The sequence below is a fragment of the Oncorhynchus gorbuscha genome, linkage group LG03 (genome assembly GCF_021184085.1).
Source record: "Oncorhynchus gorbuscha isolate QuinsamMale2020 ecotype Even-year linkage group LG03, OgorEven_v1.0, whole genome shotgun sequence".
Lineage (NCBI taxonomy): Eukaryota > Metazoa > Chordata > Actinopteri > Salmoniformes > Salmonidae > Oncorhynchus > Oncorhynchus gorbuscha.
The window spans coordinates 97917474-97939533 of record NC_060175.1 but is presented as its reverse complement, the minus strand read 5'-3'; the positions used below and the strand labels follow the sequence as shown (position 1 = coordinate 97939533).

General features: G+C 41.8%; 1 protein-coding gene across 1 annotated transcript; it reads right to left on the bottom strand.

Moving 5' to 3' along the window:
- Window positions 1-10298: 10298 nt before the first annotated feature.
- Window positions 10299-21257, bottom strand: LOC124032345 (tumor necrosis factor receptor superfamily member 14-like). The gene is made up of 13 exons (XM_046344672.1): window positions 21140-21257; window positions 16941-17079; window positions 16279-16378; window positions 16057-16182; window positions 15790-15945; window positions 15522-15609; window positions 15163-15388; window positions 14944-15033; window positions 14746-14788; window positions 12869-13052; window positions 11844-11924; window positions 11659-11722; window positions 10299-11022 (listed from the first exon to the last, which is right to left on the bottom strand). The coding sequence occupies exons 2-8, from the start codon at window positions 16968-16970 to the stop codon at window positions 14989-14991; spliced, it is 771 nt and encodes a 256-aa protein (XP_046200628.1). The 5' UTR covers window positions 16971-17079; window positions 21140-21257; the 3' UTR covers window positions 10299-11022; window positions 11659-11722; window positions 11844-11924; window positions 12869-13052; window positions 14746-14788; window positions 14944-14988.
- Between the last annotated feature and the right edge of the window lie 803 nt (window positions 21258-22060).

The following is a 22060-nucleotide window of genomic DNA, read 5'->3' as shown; positions in this document are numbered from 1 at the left end:
TAAAGTTCAAAGAAGAAGCAGCCTGAAGGAAAGAGGTTACTAGAAGCTAACTGACCAGACCGCACGAGCGCTTCTGAGTGCACCATCGCCCGCATGTTGGTTTTGTCCTCCCACACCAAATGCGATCACAACACGCAGGTTGAAATATGACTTGTTTATTGTTCACTCTATGTGTGACTCTGTGTTGTCTGTTCACACTGCTATGCTTTATCTTGGCCAGGTCGCAGTTGTAAATGAGAACCTGTTCTCAACTAGCCTACCTGGTTAAATAAAGGTGAAATAAATAAAATAACATAAAAAATATGTTTGGCTCAGTGGGGTGTGCACCATATTGGAGGTTGACGGCAGTTGTAGTATTATAATCCCTCTTTTTAAAGGATCAGAACATACTGATGGTAGGTGAGGAAATCACTCATCTGTCAGTTTGATGAGGTGAAGAAAGACCAAGAGATCTGTGCTTCAAGCGGAGCTGACAGAACTGATTATTTCTTATAATGAGGATGTGGTCAGAGGTCAGGTAGGAAGTAGGAACTTCTCTGTACTATATATTTCAGAGTTATGTGAGTATTTCAGCTCATGTACTGAACAACAAGTTGTGTCATTTGTCCATTTGATAAGGTTTAATGTGTATACAGCCATATACTGATTACCACAGCAGCATTCTAACTATAGCAGTGCCATCTATCCATCTGCCTTTGAACCATAAAGGTGGACCAACATTTAAACTAAAACTAAATTAAAAATAAACAAAATAAAGTAAAAACTTGAAACTTCAGGGTACAAGACTCTTCAAACTGATACCAGAACCAACAGACCACAACACACATCTATTATTAAATATAAAACCTGTCACACTAAAATAAAACTAATGAAAAGCCAAAATTGTATAGAAAAAGTGAAAATGCAGAGCTGAAGTAACCTTGGTCAACTCATACTTGTGTGTTTCTTTGTATTGAAGGTAGAGTTGATAGTGCATCTGTCAGGAGGTCAGGAATCGGAGGGAGGTGAAAAAGGAGGAGCAGGAGAAAAGCCAGCAGATAGCCAGACTAGAAGAGGAGCTCCACAGGGTGAGAGGCCAGCCCTGTGTTGGGTCCTGAACATGAATGGTTCCTAGCCCTGTTGGACAGAGAAGCAACTCACTGAGACAGAACACCAAGCCACACAGCCTGAGGTTAACCCTTAGTTAACTTGGACAGAGTTAGGAATTAATAATTTGTTAGCATTTGAAATTGATATAAAGGCTGCACGCAATGTTATTTTCTGAAATATGACCTAAAACGGATCTAATCTTGTATGGGGGCCTTGTCTGTGTCTTGGAACATGGTCACAAGCACAGCTCTTCAGATAGAGAATTCTGTGGACAGTGAGGAGGAAGACAGAGTATCACTTACTGAACAGATGAGAAGTAGAGAGAAACAATGAACAACTGATGAGTTAAGAGGAGGACAGGAAGAATCATGTGATCTATTCTGGTGTGTTCTCATGGAGATACAGTATCAAACACAGCTGTAACCCTTAGTTAACTTTGAGAGGATGAGCCCCCAATACCAAATCTGCCCCTAGTCCCTTTCCCCTACCTCCTTATGACTGGTGTAGATCTGACAGGATTGGATAGCTGAAATGAACACTTTGAAACAAATGACTCTTATTGTATGTAATCCCAATCAATACTGTATTTGTACTCTGCAGGTACAGTGAGTTCCCTGTGTAGAACTCTGTCCATAAAGGAAGGAGGGCTGATCACTGCTAAAGGCCAGCAGGATGAGTTGAGACAGAGGTTGAAGAACCAGTTGGACCAGCTACAGGCCATGTCCAGGAAGGTAGTAAAGGACAGGTTGGTTCAGCTACAGGCCATGTCCAGGAAGGTAGTAAAGGACAGGTTGGTTCAGCTACAGGCCATGTCCAGGAAGGTAGTGAAGAACAGGTTGGTTCAGCTACAGGCCATGTCCAGGAAGGTAGTGAAGAACAGGTTGGTTCAGCTACAGGCCATGTCCAGGAAGGTAGTGAAGGACAGGCTGGTCCAGCTACAGGCCATGTCCAGGAAGGTAGTGAAGGACAGGTTGGTCCAGCTACAGGCCATGTCCAGGAAGGTAGTGAAGGACAGGTTTGTCCAGCTACAGGCCATGTCCAGGAAGGTAGTGAAGGACAGGTTGGCCCAGCTAAAGGTATTGTCTAGGAAGGTATGAACATGCTTTGAGTGTGTAGATTAGGCTATATAGCTATCTATGTGAATCAGACCTGGATCAAATATTTGAAATTATATAAATACTTCAGGTGCTCATGATTTAGCTTAACTGGCAGGCAGAGTTTACACTTTTTGGACACTTTGGTTGTTTCCATTGTGCCTAGATCGAGCACACCTAAAGTCCTTTCAAATACACTGTGAATGCAGCTTTCTGGGGCTCCCGAGGGGTGCAGCGGTCTAAGGCACTGCATCTCAGTGCTAGAGGTGTCACTTAGAAACCCTCGTTTGAATCCAGGCTGTATCACAACCGGCCGTGATTGGGATTCCGTAGCGCGGCGCACAATTGGCCCAGCGTCATCTGGGTTTGGCCGGTGTAGGCCGTCATTGTAAATAAGAATTTGTTCTTAACTGACTTGCCTAGTTGAATAAAAGGTTAAAAAAAAATCTGTGAACTTCCTTTACTTTCAGTTCTCTTGTTTACGTGAAGGTGTGAGGGACTCGTGAGAATGCTGGAGGAGGAGAATGGAACTCGTGATCATCATCATCTGATAACTTTGTTTCTACTCTACACTTCCTCTTCATATTTTCACCTTCATGAACTATGATAGGTAAGGTACACTTCCAACTAAGATAAATAGTTTAATGTCCAAGCGAGAAAGTACCAATGTCCCATTGTATAGGCTCATTAACACATTGTAAATAGATGAGTATTAAAACTGTCACCTGTTATAAAGCGAAGTGCTCTACGATGTCATTTACAAAATAGCCTCCAATACCCTACTCAACAAATTGGATGCAGTCTATCACAGTGCAATCCGTTTTGTCACCAAAGCCCCATATACTACCCACCATTGTGACCTGTACGCTCTCGTTGGCTGGCCCTCGCTTCATACTCGTCGCCACACTCACTGGCTCCATGTCATCTACAAGACCCTGCTAGGTAAAGTCCCCCCTTATCTCAGCTCGCTGGTCACCATAGCATCTCCCACCTGTAGCACACGCTCCAGCAGGTATATCTCTCTAGTCACCCCCAAAACCAATTCTTTCTTTGGCTGCCTCTCCTTCCAGTTCTCTGCTGGCAATGACTGGAACGAACTACAAAAATCTCTGAAACTGGAAACTTATCTCCCTCACTAGCTTTAAGCACCAACTGTCAGAGCAGCTCACAGATTACTGCACCTGTACATAGCCCACCTATAATTTAGCCCAAACAACTACCTCTTTCCCAACTGTATTTAATTCATTTATTTTGCTCCTTTGCACTCCGTTATTTTTATTTCTACTTTGCACATTCTTCCATTGCAAAACTACCATTCCAGTGTTTTACTTGCTATATTGTATTTACTTTGCCACCATGGCCTTTTTTGCCTTTACCTCCCTTCTCACCTCATTTGCTCACATTGTATATAGAATTGTTTATACTGTATTATTGACTGTATGTTTGTTTTACTCCATGTGTAACTCTGTGTCGTCGTATCTCTCGAACTGCTTTGCTTTATCTTGGCCAGGTCGCAATTGTAAATGAGAACTTGTTCTCAACTTGCCTACCTGGTTAAATAAAGGTGAAATAAATAAATAAAATAAAAAATAAAACATTATACTGTTTAGGCAGAGGTAAGGATATATTTCTAAAAAAATGAATATTTTTGAAGCAGGCATCCTCCATGCATTTCAAATAATAAACACAGCAACTGTGCTTTGTTTTATCCAGTTCTTCACAAACAAGATGTACACACATTACATTCCTTTACTATGTAAACAGAGAGATTTACAATAGTCTCAAATTTCCGTTGTCTTCTTTATTTATTGGTGATGTTGAAGTCATTTTTTTCACAAAATAAAAACTGTTAAACACTTTTTGAGTAAAACCAGTTGATTTATAAAGTACCAGTCTAACTCAATATTTCTATAGCCTATGGGATATCTTCTAGAGCAGGTATTCCCAAACTGAGGTACGCGTACCCCCAGGGGTGCGTATGTGCAATGCTGTCATTTTTTAAATTCACATTTTCAAACAGTACATTAATATTTTCCAAAGGGGATATGCATTTGGGAGAGTTTTTTTTATCGCCCGAGTAACCTCGTTTCACTGCCAAAAATAAAGTTAAACCATCTCGTGTTCAGAGAAGTAACAAACACTGTCAAATACACGTAGTGTAACGATTGTCGTTGTCGGGAGAAGGAGAGGAGGACCAAAGTGCAGCGTGGTACGTATCCATAATACTTTTAATCCAGAATGAATACACGGACAAAAATAACAAAATGATGAATGAACAGTTATAACAGGTGCAACAAACGTGGCTCTGGCAGCTCCTGACTGACGGGCAGCTCCTGACTGACAGGCGACTCTGGCAGTTCCTGTCTGATGGGCGGCTATGGCAGCTCCTGACTGACAGGCGACTCTGGCAGTTCCTGTCTGATGGGCGGCTATGGCAGCTCCTGACAGACGGGTGGCTCTGGCAGCTCCTGACTGATGGGCAGCTCTGGCAGCTCCTGACTGATGGGCAGCTCCTGACTGACGGGCGGCTCTGGCAGCTCCTGACTGATGGGCAGCTCCTGACTGACGGGCGGCTATGGCAGCTCCTGACAGACGGGCGGCTCTGGCAGCTCCGGACAGACGGGCGAACCTGGAGAGAGGAGACGGAGAGACAGCCTGGTGCGTGGGACTGCCACAGGACCCACCAGGCTGGGGAGACCTACAGGAGGCCTGGTGCGTGGAGAAGGCACCGGATGGACCGGGCTGTGGGGGAGCACTGGAGCTCTGGTGTGCAGCCTTGGCACCACTCCTCCAGGCTGGATGGCCACTTTAGCCCGGACCCTCCAGAGTGCAGGCACAGGTTGAACTGGGCTGTGGGTGAGCACTGGAGATCTGGTGCATACCACTCGCACCTCTCCCTTAGGCTCAATACCCACATTTGCTAGGCACGGGCGGAGCGCAGGCATAGGACACACTGCACCCTCCCAGCTATAGCGCACCGGGCTATGAGCGCGTACTGGCGACACGGTGCGCTTAACCGCATAACACGGTGCCTGACCAGTACTGTGCTTCTTCCGGTAAGCACAGGGAGTTGGCTCAGGTCTATCTCCTGACTCCGCCAATCTCCCCGTGTGTCACCCTGCCTCTCGTGCCTGTTGCGCTGCCTTACCTCATATCGCCGCCGCTCAGCTTTCGCTGCCTCCAGTTCTTCCTTGGGTTGGCGATATTCCCCAGCCTGTGCCCAGGGTCCCTTGCCTTCCAGTATCTCCTCCCAAGTCCAGGAGTCCAGAACCCTCTGTTCCTGGTTACCACGCTGCTTGGTCCTTTCTTGGTGGTGGGTAGTTCTGTAACAATTGTCTTCCTCTTCTGATGAAAACAGAGACATAAAAAATGAACTAAGGCCAGGACGTGACAGGTAGCCTAGTCAAAGAATTGACATTCAATCACATTAACCGTTAATCTCTTGCAGGAAACCTTCACTCTTGCACAGACATTTAGAAACGGAACATGACAGTTAGAAAAATAAACCACAGGAGTTTAAGTGAGATTAAAGATGACTTTCGAGTAGTAAAAGCAACAGATACCATTAATAAGAAGGGGCTAGAAGCGTCTTATATGGTGAGTTACTGAGTGGCTAGGACAGGCAAGCCCCATACTATTGTGGAGGACTTAATTCTTCCTGCTGCCGCGGATATGGCTGGGACAATGCTGGGGGAAAAGGCCAACAAAAACTATACAGACAATGCCTTCATCAAACAACACTGTTTCACAACGCATCCGTGACATGGCAGGAGATGTTTTGAAACAATTACTGCTTTGCATACATTTACATTTAAGTCATTTAGCAGACGCTCTTATCCAGAGCCAGTGAATGACATGCGTTACAGCTGGATGAGTCAACAGGGCCTGGCAGAGCACCTGGTATATGTCCGTTACATTTATGAGGGGTGAATTAAATTTAAAAAATGTAACACTATGATCAGAGTACTTTTTAAACTCTGTAGAGTGGGACCATATGTTTTCCGGGATAGTATTAAAATGAACTCTAAGTGTTGATTTCACACTGCAAAATGTATTGTGTAGAACGTGCGTGCCCATGCCAGAATGGGCACATTCTCTATAGGCTACAAGATTATGCCGGAGGAGAAGGCAGACGTTTTATGTTCCTCCAACCGATTGTGTTTTTTGTTTGTTTATTTGCATTGTTTGTCATTTATATTTTTAATCATTTTGTATGTAATGTTGCCGCAACCGTCTCTTATGACCGAAAATAACTTCTAGACATCAGGACTGTGACTACTCACCACGGACTAGCAGAATCCTTCTTTTCCTTTCACGACTCTGACGAGCCCAATGCTAAGGATATACTGGGAAGAGGGGGCGGAGAAAGATGTCCCGAAGAGCAGGCTGCCTGCCGAGAATTCGTAGGCGATCAAATAAACCACCACTTCAATCCATTCTGCTCGTAAACGTGCAATCTTTTGAGAATAAAATCGACGAGCTACGCAGAAGATTACACTACCAACGGGACATTAAGAACTGTAACATTTTAGGCTTCACAGAGTCGTGGATGAACAACGACAATATCAACATACAGCTGGCTGGTTATACACTGTACCAGCAGGATAGAACAGCGGCGTCTGGTAAGACAAGGGGCAGTGGGCTATGTATTGTTGCAAATAACAGCTGGTGCACAATATTTAAGGATGTCTTGAGCTTTTGCTCGTCTGAGGTAGAGTTTCTCATGATAAGCTGTAGACCACACTATCTACCTAGAGAGTTTTCACCTGTATTTTTCATAGCTGTGTCCATACCACCACAGTCAGAGGCTGGCACTAAGACAGCATTGAATGAGCTGTATTCCACCATAAGCAAATAAGAAAACGCTCACCCAGAGGCGGTGCTCCTAGTAGCCAGAAACAATGCATGGAAACTTAAATACGTTTTACCTATTTTCTATCAGCATGTTAAATGTGCAACCAGAGGAAAAGAAAACGCTGGACCACCTATATTCCACACACAGAGACGCATACAAAGCTCTCCCTCACTCTCCATTTGGCAAATCTGACCATAATAAATTGTACTACACAAGCTCTGACGCTCGTCGGATGCTTGCAAACCATTACAGGCAACAAAGGGAAGCAAAGCCAAGAGCTGCCCAGTGACACGAGCCTACCAAACGAGCTAAACCACTAATATGCTCGCTTCGAGGCAAATAACACTAAAACATGCATGAAAGCACCAGCTGTTCTGGACGACTGTGTAATCACGCTCTCCGCAGCCAATGTGAGTAAGACCTTTAAACAGGTCAACATTCACAAGGCCGCAGGGCCAGACGGATCACCAGGACGTGTACTGCGAGCATGAGCTGACCAACTGACAAATGTCTTCACTGACATTTTCAACCTCTCCCTGTCCGAGTCTGTAATACCAACATGTTTTTAGCAGACAACCATTGTGCCTGTGCCCAAGAACACTAAGGTAACCTACCTAACTGACTCCCGACCCATAGCACTCACGTCTGTAGCCATGAAGTGCTTTGAAAGGTTGGTCATGGATCACATTAACAGCAAAAAAAACAGAAACCCTAGACCGACTCCAATTTGCATACTGCCCCAACAGATTTACAGATGATGCAATCTCTATTTCCCTCCACACTGCCCTTTCACACCTGGACAAAAAGGAACACCTATGTGAGTATGCTATTTATTGACTACAGCTCAGCTTTCAAAGCTCATCAGTAAGCTAAGGACCCTGGGACTAAACACCTCCCTCTGCAACTGGAAGTCACAACTGGATCCTGGACTTCCTGACGGGTTGCCCCCGAGGTGGTGAGGGTAGGATCTGCCACGCTGATCCGCAACACAGGGGCCCCTCAGGAATAGGTGCTCAGCCCCCTCCTGTACTCCCTGTTCACTCATGACTGCATGGCCAGGCACGACTCCAACACCATCATTTAATTTACCGATGACACAACAGTGGTAGGCCTGATCACCGACAACGACGAGACAGCCTATAGGGAGGAGGTCAATGACCTGGCCGTGTGGTGCCAGGATAACAACCTCTCCCTCAACGTGATCAAGACAAAGGAGATGATTGTGCACTACAGGAAAAAGAGGATTGAGCACGCCCCGATTCTCATCGACAGTGATGTAGTGGAGCAGGTTGAGAGCTTCAAGTTCCTTGGTGTCCACATCACCAACAAACTAGAATGGTCCAAGCACTTCAAGACAGTCATGAAGAGGTTATGACAAAACCTATTCAGCCTCAGGAGACTGAAAAGATTTGGTATGGGTCCTCAGATCCTCAAAAGGTTCTACAGCTGCACCACCAACATCCTGACAGGCTGCATCACTGCCTGGTAAGGCAATTGCTCGGCCTCCATCCGCAAGGCACTACAGAGGGTAACGCGAACTGCCCAGTACATCACTGGGGCCAAGCTTCATGCCATCCAGGACCTCTGTACCAGGCGGTGTCAGAGGAAGGCCCTAAAAATAGTCAAAGACTCCAGCCATCCAGTCATAGACTGTTCTCACTGCTACAGCATGGCAAGGGGGGCCAGGTCTAGGTCCAAGAGCGCCCCCCCCCCCCCCCCAACCCCTCTGTTACATGGCTGCTACTCTCTGTTCATCATATATGTATAGCCACTTTAACCGTACCTACATGTGCATATTACCTCAATTAGCCCGACAAACCGGTGCCTGTATATAGCCTCGCTACTGTTATTTTTCAATGTCGTATTGATTTCTTTACTTATCTATTGTTCACCTAATACCTATTATTTACTTTCTTTTTTTAAATCGCACTGTTGGTTAGGGCCTGTAAGTAAGCATTTCACTGTAAGGTCTGTATTCGGCGCACGTGACAAATAAACTTAGATTTGATTTGATTCTGGTGGAACCCCCAAAAAATATGAAGGGAAGCCAGTTTGGATTTGTCCTTTGGTGGAGTTAAAATCAGCCCTTTCCTAAATTAGTCATGGATGGAGATAAGTACATTGTATATATATATATATATAATATGACATTTGTAATGTCTTTACTGTTTTTAAACTTCTGTATGTGTAATGTTTACTGTTAATTTTTGTTGTTTTTCACTTTATATATTCACTTTGTATGTTGTCTACCTCACCTGCTTTGGCAATGTTAACACATGTTTCCCATGCCAATAAAGCCCTTGAATTGATTTGAATTTAATTGAATTGATAAGGATTTAGACTTGTGGTTTTGCCTAATTCTCTGTTATGGTCAATGATAACTGTGATTCTGATCCAACCATTAATTCATACATTCTTTCTCTGGCCTGAGAGGATGGAAGATGTAGCAGGCTATACCCACCTAGCAAAATGCCTCTGGCCTGAGAGGATGGAAGATGTAGCAGGCTATACCCACCTAGCAAAATGTAGTCGAAAAGACGACTATGCCCGATCTCCAATCTCTGTTTAGTTTTGGTTGAAAGTTTCAACGACTTGAAAACAACTTAATTTCAACGTACTTGCAGCCTATACACATGAACGCAGTATAAAAAAATGGTCTATGGACATTTTATTAACATCCCACATCACTCCAGTATTTACACACAGTATTTCTGTACAACATTTGTGCTAATTGTCTTTATTCCACTAATGAAGAAGACTGACTCAAATCATCACCTACTCATATTTCAAACATCTGTCACGTTCTGACCTTAGTTCCTTAGTTATGTCTTTATTTTAGTTTGGTCAGGGCATGAGTTGGGGTGGGTAGTTATGTTCTTTTTTCTATGTTGTGGTTTTGTGTTTGGCCTGGTATGGTTCTCAATCAGAGGCAGGTGTCGTTCGTTGTCTCTGATTGAGAATCATACTTAGGTAGCCTTTCCCATTTCTGTTTTGTGGGTGATTATTTCCTGTTTAGTGTTGCTTCCATTTCACCTTACGGGACTGTTCATTTGTCGTTTATTGTTTTGTTCAGTGTTCAGTTATTGTATTAAAAACATGAACACTTACCACGCTGTGCTTTGGTCCTCACCTTCTTCTACCACAGACGATCGTTACAACATCCGGCGTGAAGGATTACCAACTGTAGCTCAGTTGGTAGAGCATGGCGCTTGTAACGCCAGGGTAGTGGGTTCGAGTCCCGGGACCACCCATACGTAGAATGTATGCACACATGACTGTAAGTCGCTTTGGATAAAAGCGTCTGCTAAATGGCATATATTATTATAATATTATATAAGGATTATGCATTTATTATTCCATACCTTACCATTAAGTTAATTATTGCCATTACATTTTAACAAAGGCGTTTCAATTCGGTTTTGATATTTCATGTAACATTTAGTAATCGTCATTATTTATGCAACCAACTGACAATTTTTTTACGATGATATTTTTTGCAAACAATGGACTAAAACAAGCGTTGAATATCGCATCATATTCTTACTCTTTTAATCAATGGCATCAATATGTTGCTAAACTAATGAACCCAATGACCGACCAATCAACATTCTTGCAAAATTAATGAACAAACATGTGCTAAAGTAACATATATTTTGGTCCATCTTATAATCAAAAACAGTATAAATTCAGTATATCTTCCTCTGTGTCAAAATAATGTAAGTTTAGTATCACATTTGAACCAATCCAGTGCATTTTTGTATTTTATTTATTTTTAAATCAACAATAAGTCAAAGGATTCAACTAATGAAAACTGAAACAAATCAAATGGATCAAACAGATCAATCCCACTTGTCAAGCCTGTTGGAGATGGTTGGTGTTGGTGTGGTAAACACCATCCTCTGGCTTTACCAGGGGAATGCTTCAGGTGGTCTCCCACAGCTCTGTGTATGTCATGTTCTGTGGCCTTGCTGTTCCATTTCTTCACTGCCAGTGCAACACAGAAATAAACAGATTTAGTCATGTTATGTATATACAACACTCAATGTAATAGATATGTAGCATCTTACATATCTATTACATTGAAGGCACTTAACGGTGACTCCTGTCATCCGATCACTCCAAGCTGCATTAAGTCTGGATTCATAAAAGTCCCATTGTGCTCGCATTAGGTTCAGATCTGCCAGGATGGGCATTGTGTTCAGAATTTGACATAGTCTGGACGCAATCAGGCCACCAAATATGTATAAACTATGTAAAGAGACGGGGTGAATGAGTGGGGAAAAGTACACGCTACACAAATTACTTTCAGAATAACAAAGAACAAATGTGGGTTCCTGAGAGGAAATCAACTGTCAAAAGGGGAGAGAAACTACATGAATCAGTGGACAATTTCACTAATGTAAATGAATATTTAACACTGTTTTGGTCACTACATGATTCCATATGTGTTATTTCATAGTTTTGATTTCTTCATGACTATTCGACAATGTAGAAAATAGTACTTTAGTACCTTGAATGAGTAAGTGTCCAAACTTTTGACTGGTACTGTAGATGATGGAACATATTCCCGTTTGCTTACGTGATATAAGTATTTACCATCTAAACCATGTGACCTCTCACCTCTCTGGCTGTAGAAGTGTCTCACTGTGCTCTACCCTCGCTGGGTCCTCAGAGGAGAGGAAGGCTGGGAAGGGATGGAAGGATGAATGGATCAATCATTCAACAAGTCAGTAAAATAAAGGGAGTGTTGATTAGCTTAAACATCCATCTCCCACCCACAGAGAGACCTATATTCTGTATCTTACCCTCCAGACAGTCTCAGGGGTAACGAGGCGGCTTGCCTCATTCCTGGTCAGCTGACATGGCAGGGGGTGAGCGAATCATCACTGGTTCATACACACACAGGACAAGGACAATAAGCCTAATTAATACAACATTACAGAGAGAAATAGCAATGGCGTCTTCTTGTAGGCACTAACTCCACCATGGTTCGTTGGACAAAGCCTCTGGGGAATTGAATGGCGTTTTGGTGGGGTTTTCGGATGAGTGTAGAAAATAAGGTCTGAGGTAAACACAGGCTTAGGAGTTTTGTTCTATGTGATAATCATCAGCTAACGTTACTTTTTGTAAATTTCTAAGTATTTATGTCACCATAAAAAGCACATAAACGCTTCATAATTCATCAAATTATCCCATAGAACAAAACGTATAAGATTGTCTAAGCCTGTTTTAACCTCAGACCTTATTTTAGGCATTTATCCTAAAACCCTATTCCTTCCCCATAGGAATGTCTGAACAAACCAGAGGTAACTTTGTTCAGTTCTTTAGGACTACAATCTGGTTGAGCTATATAACATGCCCTCTTACCTGCCCATTGATTATGATAATGCTATCTCTTACCTATCCATCTCTGAGTCTGGGTTTGATTATAATATGCTATCTCTTACCTATCCATCTCTGAGTCTGGGTTTGATTATGATAATGCTATCTCTTACCTATCCATCTCTGAGTCTGGGTTTGATTATGATAATGCTATCTCTTACCTATCCATCTCTGAGTCTGGGTTTGATTATGATAATGCTATCTCTTACCTATCCATCTCTGAGTCTGGGTTTGATTATGATAATGCTATCTCTTACCTATCCATCTCTGAGTCTGGGTTTGATTATGATAATGCTATCTCTTACCTATCCATCTCTGAGTCTGGGTTTGATTATGATAATGCTATCTCTTACCTATCCAGCACTGAGTCTGGGTTTGATTATAATATGCTATCTCTTACCTATCCATCTCTGAGTCTGGGTTTGATTATGATAATGCTATCTCTTACCTATCCATCTCTGAGTCTGGGGTTGCTTCTGATTTCTGGGCCACTGAAGCAGACTGGGATGTTACTGCCTGAGAGGTTTGTCTGCCCTTTGACCTCTTGAGGAGGATCCATTGTCATCAAGCGGCTTTGTTTCTTCATCAGACAGTGGAGTCATAAGTGAGGTCCGCTCCTTTGTCTGCCATTCCTGAGGGAGAGAAACACAAGACTGATAACAAGGCAGCCACAGCCAACTGTAGGGGTGCATCTCAATAGTCTACAGTGGCTTCCTCTATCTCCTTTCTTTCATTGTCATTGATCTGAACAGGAGAAAGCATCATGGTATTTGTTTTCCCCTGTCCAGTTCTGTTAGATCAGGAGGGCAGTAAGGCATGGTGGGACAGGTGGAGCAGGTTCTGCATGTGTTATATGACTAGGAAAGTCCCTGCAGTATTTTTGCAGTTTTTTTAACGAAACAGACAGAGAATTGAAAATAGCCAAGGTTTGCAGGTTTAGATTTACATTCTGTTTACCATCTGTCCTAGTAGTCTGAAAAATTCATCATGATAATACTGCTAAACTGCAAATAGTTGTATTGGTGTTAGATTAATTTAACTAAATCCATTTGTCCATTAATTGTAGAGATAGAAAAAAGGAAGAGAGGTATTTAATGAAGGAAACCTTCCTTAGAGTGAAACCAACATGTACAGTTGTATACAGGGAATGTTAGGGACGTTTTTAAAGGTCCATTGCTCTTTTATTTGTTCAGTTCGATTTGTTCAGTTCGATGAGTTCGCATCTAGTTGTAGGTTACAACTATTTGGTTTGTGGGGGATGTTAAAAGACTATCAATTGTAAATTATTTGTCTACAGTCATTCAGTAAAAAGGTGCTTTTGGGTGAATGTGTTTCCCTCAGAACTGTGGAGAGAAGTGTATTTACTTGCTGGTAGTAGAACCGGTTTTACAAGGGACATAAAGAAGTGATACTATCTAGGCTACATTTTCTAGGTCCAACTCAGCAGAACGTTTTTGAATTCATGCATATTGTGCAGTTGAAAGTCATGCTGACAACCACCTTAATGATTAGTACTACTTGTATTCTAATGTTGTATCGTGCAGGTGATATGTGTGGGTTCAGTGGCCTTTTAGTGTTGTCCTTGTCCTGTCCCCAAAGTTCCCAGTTTTCCACAAGTTCACCTGTTTAACAGACACAATCACTGAGATGTCTTATGGTTAAAAGTAGGGCTTGAATTGAGGGGGGTATTTGAGGATATAGGCCGAACTATTGTTATAGAAATGGGCAAAAAGCATATGCTACCCCTTGTTTGCTTAGCAATGATGAATTCCACAATTATTTATTTCTGCATAGTCCACTAGACTATCGAAGGTCTTGCTCACCCTCATCATGGGTTCCTGGTAGGCCTAAGTCTCCACAATTTAGAATAGTAGTGGTAGGATATGCCTTTAGTAAAAGACCAACAAGATAGAAGCGGTACAGAAGCGGTATTCATAGACCAAAGAGTTTAACAGATTTTTATTCAGGAGAATCACATTGAATCAGGCCGGAACCGGGGAACAACTACTTTAAGGTCTCAGAGCAAGTAACATCACCGATTGAAACACTATTAGCGCGCACCACCGCCAACTAGCTAGCCATTTCACATCAGTTACACTTGCCTTTTAATTATTTTTCATTGCTGCCAATACTGTTTTCTATGTTTGATTTCACTTAATACTTTGGGATACTAGTGCACAAAAAACACTGACAAATACAGTGTTTTACTCCAATCTGGAAACACCCATAAAATCCTACTTAGCAACAGTAATATGCCAGAAACCAACTTTAAGGAACATTTGAATCTATATCACATTTACCACAGTGTACAGAATCTGGACGTACCTCAGGTAGCATTTGTAATGATGAGTGCGGTCAGAGCTGGAATCTGTGGGAGAATAAACCGGTAATGAACAAGGACCGTGTGAAAGTGAAGCTATAGTTTCATAGCACTTTGATCATATCTTAGTTGTCATCATTGCATTGATAACGTGAAGTAATAGAGCACCTTTAGTCATACGGCTGAAATTCTTGACAACTCACCATTTACAAAACTAACACATGCAAGATGCTGTACTTTCTTCTGTTTCATTGTACTACATTGCTTGGTGTTTCCTCTAAATCTGATGATGCCTAATAGAAGGAAACATATTACTCAATGAAACATTTCTAGTTCAGCCCAGAGTAAGTAGAGCAATAATAACATCTGCTCAGCTAACCTTAGTACAGTGACTGTTCAACATGTAGATTATATCAACATACCTCTACAGCATTTACTGTCACTGGGGAAAAAGTCACTGTTGCTGGACTTCTTTTCTTCCTTACAATTACTATTATTATTATTATTATTATTATTATAGGAGCTATTAGGACTGATGCCACAACACCAATGATGATTCCAGGTTCTATTCTTGAGGATTGTGGTCCACATTCAGAATTGGACCAATGAGTTCCTGGTCTAAGTTCTTGAAGACCTAAGGATTTACACCTGTAACACATAATATAACAGTCTGAGACAGCAATTTGATCATTCAACTTTCTGTTCTGTTGTAGATTTGTACTGTAGTATATTGTATTATTTAACCTACACTTTTGATGTATGTAAACATATGTGAACTTACTGTGTGTGTGGCTGGCAGGATGTTAATGATCCATCTGAATAAGTATCACCAGTGCAGTCAGCACAAACAGTATCTGTAGATGCTGTTCCTGCAGAAATATATAATTGCATTTAATCTTTCACCTACTAATTATATTATATTTACAGTTAATGATTATTCACACTTTAATTCCATTAACTGTTAATGATTATTCACACTAAAGTTACCAACTTGACTAAATTGAATTAAGACAACACAATTAGTATAATGAGTGAGACAGAAGACCAACCTGTGTTACTGATGTATTGACCAGGTTTACAGCTGCTGTGTCTCTGGGCTGCTCTACAACCATCCTTAGTTGGGTCTAGACAGTAGAACCCCTCCAGTGTCCCACAGACAGTGTCTGATGAAGGTGTACATGGCTGCTTTACCTTCAAACCCAAACCTAGAGAGAAAACATGGCATCTATTATCTGATGCAGATAAAAGCCTAACAGCATAGAACATATCAGTGTTTGTGTCTGGGTTTCAGTACAGACAAACAGCACCACTCTTACCTGGATCACAGTTGATACACACTTTGCATTTTATGAGACCATTGGGCTCATCAAGGAATGTAGCATCAACACAGGGCACACAGCTGGTGCTGGTGAATTCAGTACAATGCTTATGTACATGATTTCCTGGGGAAGAGAGAATCACAATGTCATGTTTTTCTGTTAGTGTTGATGATGTATTAACGTCTGGTGATTCATATGATGTAAAGAGAGGGTCCTTACCTGGTGAACACATGGGACAACATTCATCCCCTATTCTGTACTCAGCTCTACCACATGCAATACAGGATCCAATGCTTTTAAGCACCAATATAATAGTTATCTGGAAGTAGAGAAAATGTCAGAAAACAAATCACAAAAATGTAAAATGATGGTGTGTATTCATAAAACTTACAGAAATATTCACATTTCAAAAACAATGATAGTAATTATGTGGGACCATTTTAAAGAGTATTTTGTGAGTGTGTGTGGTGGCGCCGCCTGGTGTGACACCAAACCCCAAATAATCTAGGTCAGTAATTCCCTAACTCGGTTTTGGGGACCCAAATGGGTGAACGTTTTGGTTGTCGCCCTAGCACTACACAGCTGACTCAAATAATCACAGCTTGATGAGGAGTTCATTATTTGAATCAGCTGTGTAGTGCTAGGGGAAAAAACTAAATGTTAGGGTTCCCAGGACCCTTAGGGTTCCCAGGACTGAGTTTGGGAAACGCTGACCTTGTGAAAATGTACATCTCTCCACCATGTTTTTTTCTAAAGCGTTTCATTAAAATGGACAGAACGATTAGGCTAATAATAACTCTGATGTATATTTCATAGGGGAAATATTTACATTGATAATTGTTTTTTAAACATGCCAAATGAATCAGAAAAGTTTCACTCACAGTCCATATCAAGGTTTCAAATGGTGCCATTGTTCCTCAATCCTCTCCAACTCACTGGAGGACCCACACACTGGATTTGTGACGTTATTATTTGTGACGTTATTATTATTATAGTTTTGAAGTATCCAGATGAACTGACCTGTTGAATTCATGTGTTTTAGTATATGTAAATATAATTATTTCAATTTGTAAATGATCTTACTGAATTGAATCACTGAAGAAAAAATGAATAAGCTAGTTATCAACTTTGAGAAGTATGAAACAGAATTAGGCGTGTAGTTATTAGAGAATGTTGCCATCTTTGACACTTGATACAGATACGACCAGGAAGGTATTATTGTTGCAGGTTAGGAGAGCATTTCCGCTAACCCTAACCCCTTTCCTAACCTTAACCTAACCCTCCTAACCTGCGGTGTATAACATCAGTAGTACACTATAGTACAGAGATTCCCAACCGTTACTGCCCCAGTGACTGAAGAAACATGGTCTTCCTCCTTTTTTAACCAGCTCATGTTTAAAACAAATACATGTTAAAACACCACTGGAGTCTGGAGATACAACTCATCACTATAACTGGGCCTCCGAGTCTGTTTTATCCCTGTTGTGCTGTCTGTCTCTGCATCTCTGCTGTCACTGTCCCTCTGTCTGTGATTCACCTTGTTCTGATCTGTCACAGCCTGTCTGTGATTCTCCTCAGTTGTCTGTCTGTGATTCTCCTTGTTCTGATCTGTCACTCTGTCTGTAACTTTGTCGTCAGCCTGTCTGTCTCTTCTTGTTCTCCTCTGCTGTCTGTCCGTGATTCTCCTCAGTTGTCTGTCTGTGATTCTCCTTGTTCTGATCTGTCACTCTGTCTGTAACTTTGTTAGTCTGTCTCTTCTTGTTCTCCTTCGCTGTCACTCTGCCCTCCCTACCCTTTTGTCAACAGGTGTCACAGCAGTTCTTCTGTCACCCTGTCAATGACATCATCTGTATCCAGGACCATAAGGATTTCCTTTTCAGTTGCCATCAGAATAAATGCTTCCAAGAGATAGTAGGATAGGGTCCTCCATGAGTCGATGTTTTATGAATTTGAGAGATGAGAAGCTCCTCTCACAGGCTACCTGGGTGACAGACAGGGTGAATAGGAACTTGTATCCCAGGCCTATAACATGTTAGGCCTCTGTCAACAAGATGTACCACCGTAGAAGTTGATAACAACATACAGCACAGTTCTTACATGTTGAACAACTTGTATTCATCATCTCCACTTATTCTTCATCAGGTCCATCTGCAGGTATCTCTCACAGTCCTGGTTGTCTACTTCTCCACTGCTGATGTTTTCAGTCTCTCCCCCTGACTGGCAAGACTAGTCGGCTCACACTGCAAAGTGCTGACAGCTGCTTGACTGGCAAGACTAGTCGACTCACACTGCAAAGTGCTGACAGCTGCTTGACTGGCAAGACTAGTCGGCTCACACTGCAAAGTGCTGACAGCTGCTTGACTGGCAAGACTAGTCGACTCACACTGCAAAGTGCTGACAGCTGCTTGACTGGCAAGACTAGTCGACTCACACTGCAAAGTGCTGACAGCTGCTTGACTGGCAAGACTAGTCAACTCACACTGCAAAGTGCTGACAGCTGCTTGACTGGCAAGACTAGTCGACTCACACTGCAAAGTGCTGACAGCTGCTTGACTGGCAAGACTAGTCAACTCACACTGCAAAGTGCTGACAGCTGCTTGACTGGCAAGACTAGTCGACTCACACTGCAAAGTGCTGACAGCTGCTTGACTGGCAAGACTAGTCAACTCACACTGCAAAGTGCTGACAGCTGCTTGACTGTCAAACTCAAGCAAGAGTTTGCTTAGTTTTTCAAGTGATGTCTGGGGCAATCCATTATATTGTATCTCTGAGAACCTGCTGGGGTCCAGATGAGTAAAGTCAGTGTACAACGTGCCTGGTGTCAGCAAGCGCTGACAGATGCTCTCAGGGACTGTATCCATGATGACAAAGTGCACCTTAGTCTTGTAGACCCTCTCTGCATCCCTATCATGGTATCATGGCATGGTCTTCCTTTTCTTTGTTCTCTTCTGAGGCATCTCAGCTTGCACTTCCAGTTCGTTGTCTTCATCCTGTTCTTGCAGCTTGTCAGTGGACCACTGCATGAAGCTGTTTGCAGCCCTCTCCACAGCAAGTCCCTCACATTCTTTTGCAGAGCCTCTTGTGTTCCCAATACCATCCCTCTGTCAGGATGTCCACGCCACTGGTTTGAAGGTACTTGGAGAGAGGGGACGTATTCTCAAATATAGACAAAACTGTTTGGGCAGTGAAGATTGTGTTGTACCTTGAGCAGAGACTCTGTTAATGCTCTGGCCTTGACACGTACAGTTGGCCTTTGACCTGCCATCTCTTCAATAACCATCAAGGTGAGAATTACATCCACAAACAGAGCATTTTGTAGGTCGCCAAAGAATACAAAGACCTTCTTCAGAGCAGCATCCTTGGCCCACCAGCGTGTTTCTCCTATAGGAGAGAGACGTCTGTGGCGAGTGTCCAGGCTCTTTTTTCCACACATTGATTCTTTGGTAGGACTCTGGAATTAACACTGCCAGGTTATTTAGTAGAGAGAACAGACATAACTACTCCTATTGTGTCTGCAATCACAGGAGTCAGGATGTGTGTGTAACACCTCATCTACTTGGTTGAGAGAGTGGGAGTTTTCAAACATTTCTATAGGTAGGCCTAAAGGTTTTTAGGCAAAACAACACAATCAAGACGGAAAGCTCCTTAAAAGTGGGAATATGCCAGTCCTATTGGGCCAAAATCAATTATGGCCTATTATATAAATAGAACGAATATGAATGAAATGTTTAAGAGATCTGATTTTTAGTTTATAAATACTTTGCTACAATGGCCCAGTTTGTTATCTACCCATTACTTTCTTTTAGCATGTGCATGTAGTAAGTACACCATCATACTTATAGGATAAGTGTATTTTCACATACCACAATTATCCTTTAGTTGTGGATGTTTCATGTAGCCAGCCTGTAACAACTTCCATATCCTGCACATAGAACTATGGAATCTGGTCTGTAACTTAACAGTTTAGCACCATACCAGCAGGTGGAATCCAAGCCTTAAACATAACAGTGGACACATCACCACACCCCCTCTCTTGCTCTTGGACCTCATCTTTGTAAGTCTATGTATCACTCTATGTATCACTCTATGTATCACTCTATGTATCACTCTTCTTTTTTTTTATGTGTGCCGCTTCAGCTCAGCCAATCAGAAAACCGGGCTGGACCATTTTGGGAGGGTGGTGGCCGGTCTTGCCTGCTGGTCAATATAGATTATTTTGACAACAGAGATATTGTACAAAAGTCATCGAAAACAGGTCAATGACCCACCGGCCATGTTTTTTAGTAGAAATAAAACATGATTTAATTTATTTTTTATTTTTTAACAACTCACCCCAATAAAAAATGATTTGGTCTTTCTGCCGTTTGCCAGATGTCCAATTTGCCCATGCATGGAGCAAAGTCATACACCTGGCAGCAGGCCAAAATAACGATGAATGCCTACACTCCAAAATGTTGCATTCCAACAAGCATTCTTCTAAGATCCTAAAAGTTCCTCAGGGTTCTTGGCAATGTAAAATGCCTCCAAAATGCTCTTCAAATAACCCCAAAGGAGGTGGGACCTCCTCAGAAACCTCCTTAGTTGGTGGGGGTTCTTGCAGGAACTACCCAACTGAAACATTTGGATTTGAATTTGAGGTGACAGCAGGTGCAGGCACTTAACTGAAAAATGTAAAGATTTCCTGAATATAAGGTTTCTCCCTTGTATGATCTAAATTGATATTGTTTGATGATCATATATCTTTTCATATTTGTAGAAATGGCGTTGTTGTTTGACACTTTCTCCCTCTGTATATCAAATCAACAAAGAGGTAAGAATATGTTGAAGGCTATAGCTGCATTGGGTGCAGATGACTATACCTCTCACTTGTGTGAGTTTAGCACCACACTTTCAAATTAAAAAGCAGTTGAGTCACCAGAGGCAGAACAGACATTGAAAACAAAAGGAAGAGATCAGCCTTGTCGTAAAATTACAAATACAGTCATTAATCACAATTAAAGTATGTAATTCTTTTTCAGTTACTGCACGGTACATGTTAAGTAGGCTATTTCTACATAAACACACATCATCTGTATCTTACCTCGTCTTGGTTCGCAGTTGAACTATTTTACTTTCACTCTGACTTTCCAAATAACGTTGAGAAAAGTGGGAGGCAACCTACTGATAATCCACGATACAGTTGAAATGGATAGTCCACCCCCAGAAATACAAATCAATTTGGTGAAAACCTGTTTTATCAGATGATAAAATACATTTCCCCCCATGATTTAACTTGTAAATGGTCCGCCTGTGAAAATCTGGACATCGTGTATGAGAACGCATCATAACTAGGCTATAGAATTATTGTCACTGGAGATACAGGATTTCAAACTATCACATTTCATAACGCTTTCAAAACAATGATCTACACTCCGGATCGCCAAATCAGCCAATAGATAGTATGGCCACGCATCCATCCGTTTATTTTGTCATGACAAATATAGACTTCGCTTAGATGTCCTCAATCTAAACATTGTACTAAATTAATAGCCTCTGTTTCTTCTTCAAGTACCATGTCACAATGTGTCGTGTCTGTAGGATAACAGAACACACTGCAAACTAATATTGGATTTAAATACCCATAAAGGTAATCAAAAGGGATAATGTTTATTCTGAGTGGATATTAGCCCCATTGTGAATCAAATATCAATGTATTGTAATGACCCTATGTTTGATTTCTTGTTTTTAAAGAACATTTAACCTGCAGTTTATTGTGATGAAATTGTTTCTGTAATCCCCACTGTTTTCATGTACTTGTAACTGTAATAAAATAAAACACGAAATACAAAAATAATGCTGCAATGTCGCAGTAAGGCATACACGTTAGGGACTGTTCTTAGAATGATGAAATGCATGTTAATTCTCATTCACTCTGATTGGCCCCCTCAAACACCATTGTTTAGATTTACATCATTTAAGAAGTTATATGTGGTAGTCTAACACCCATATAAATATAATTAAT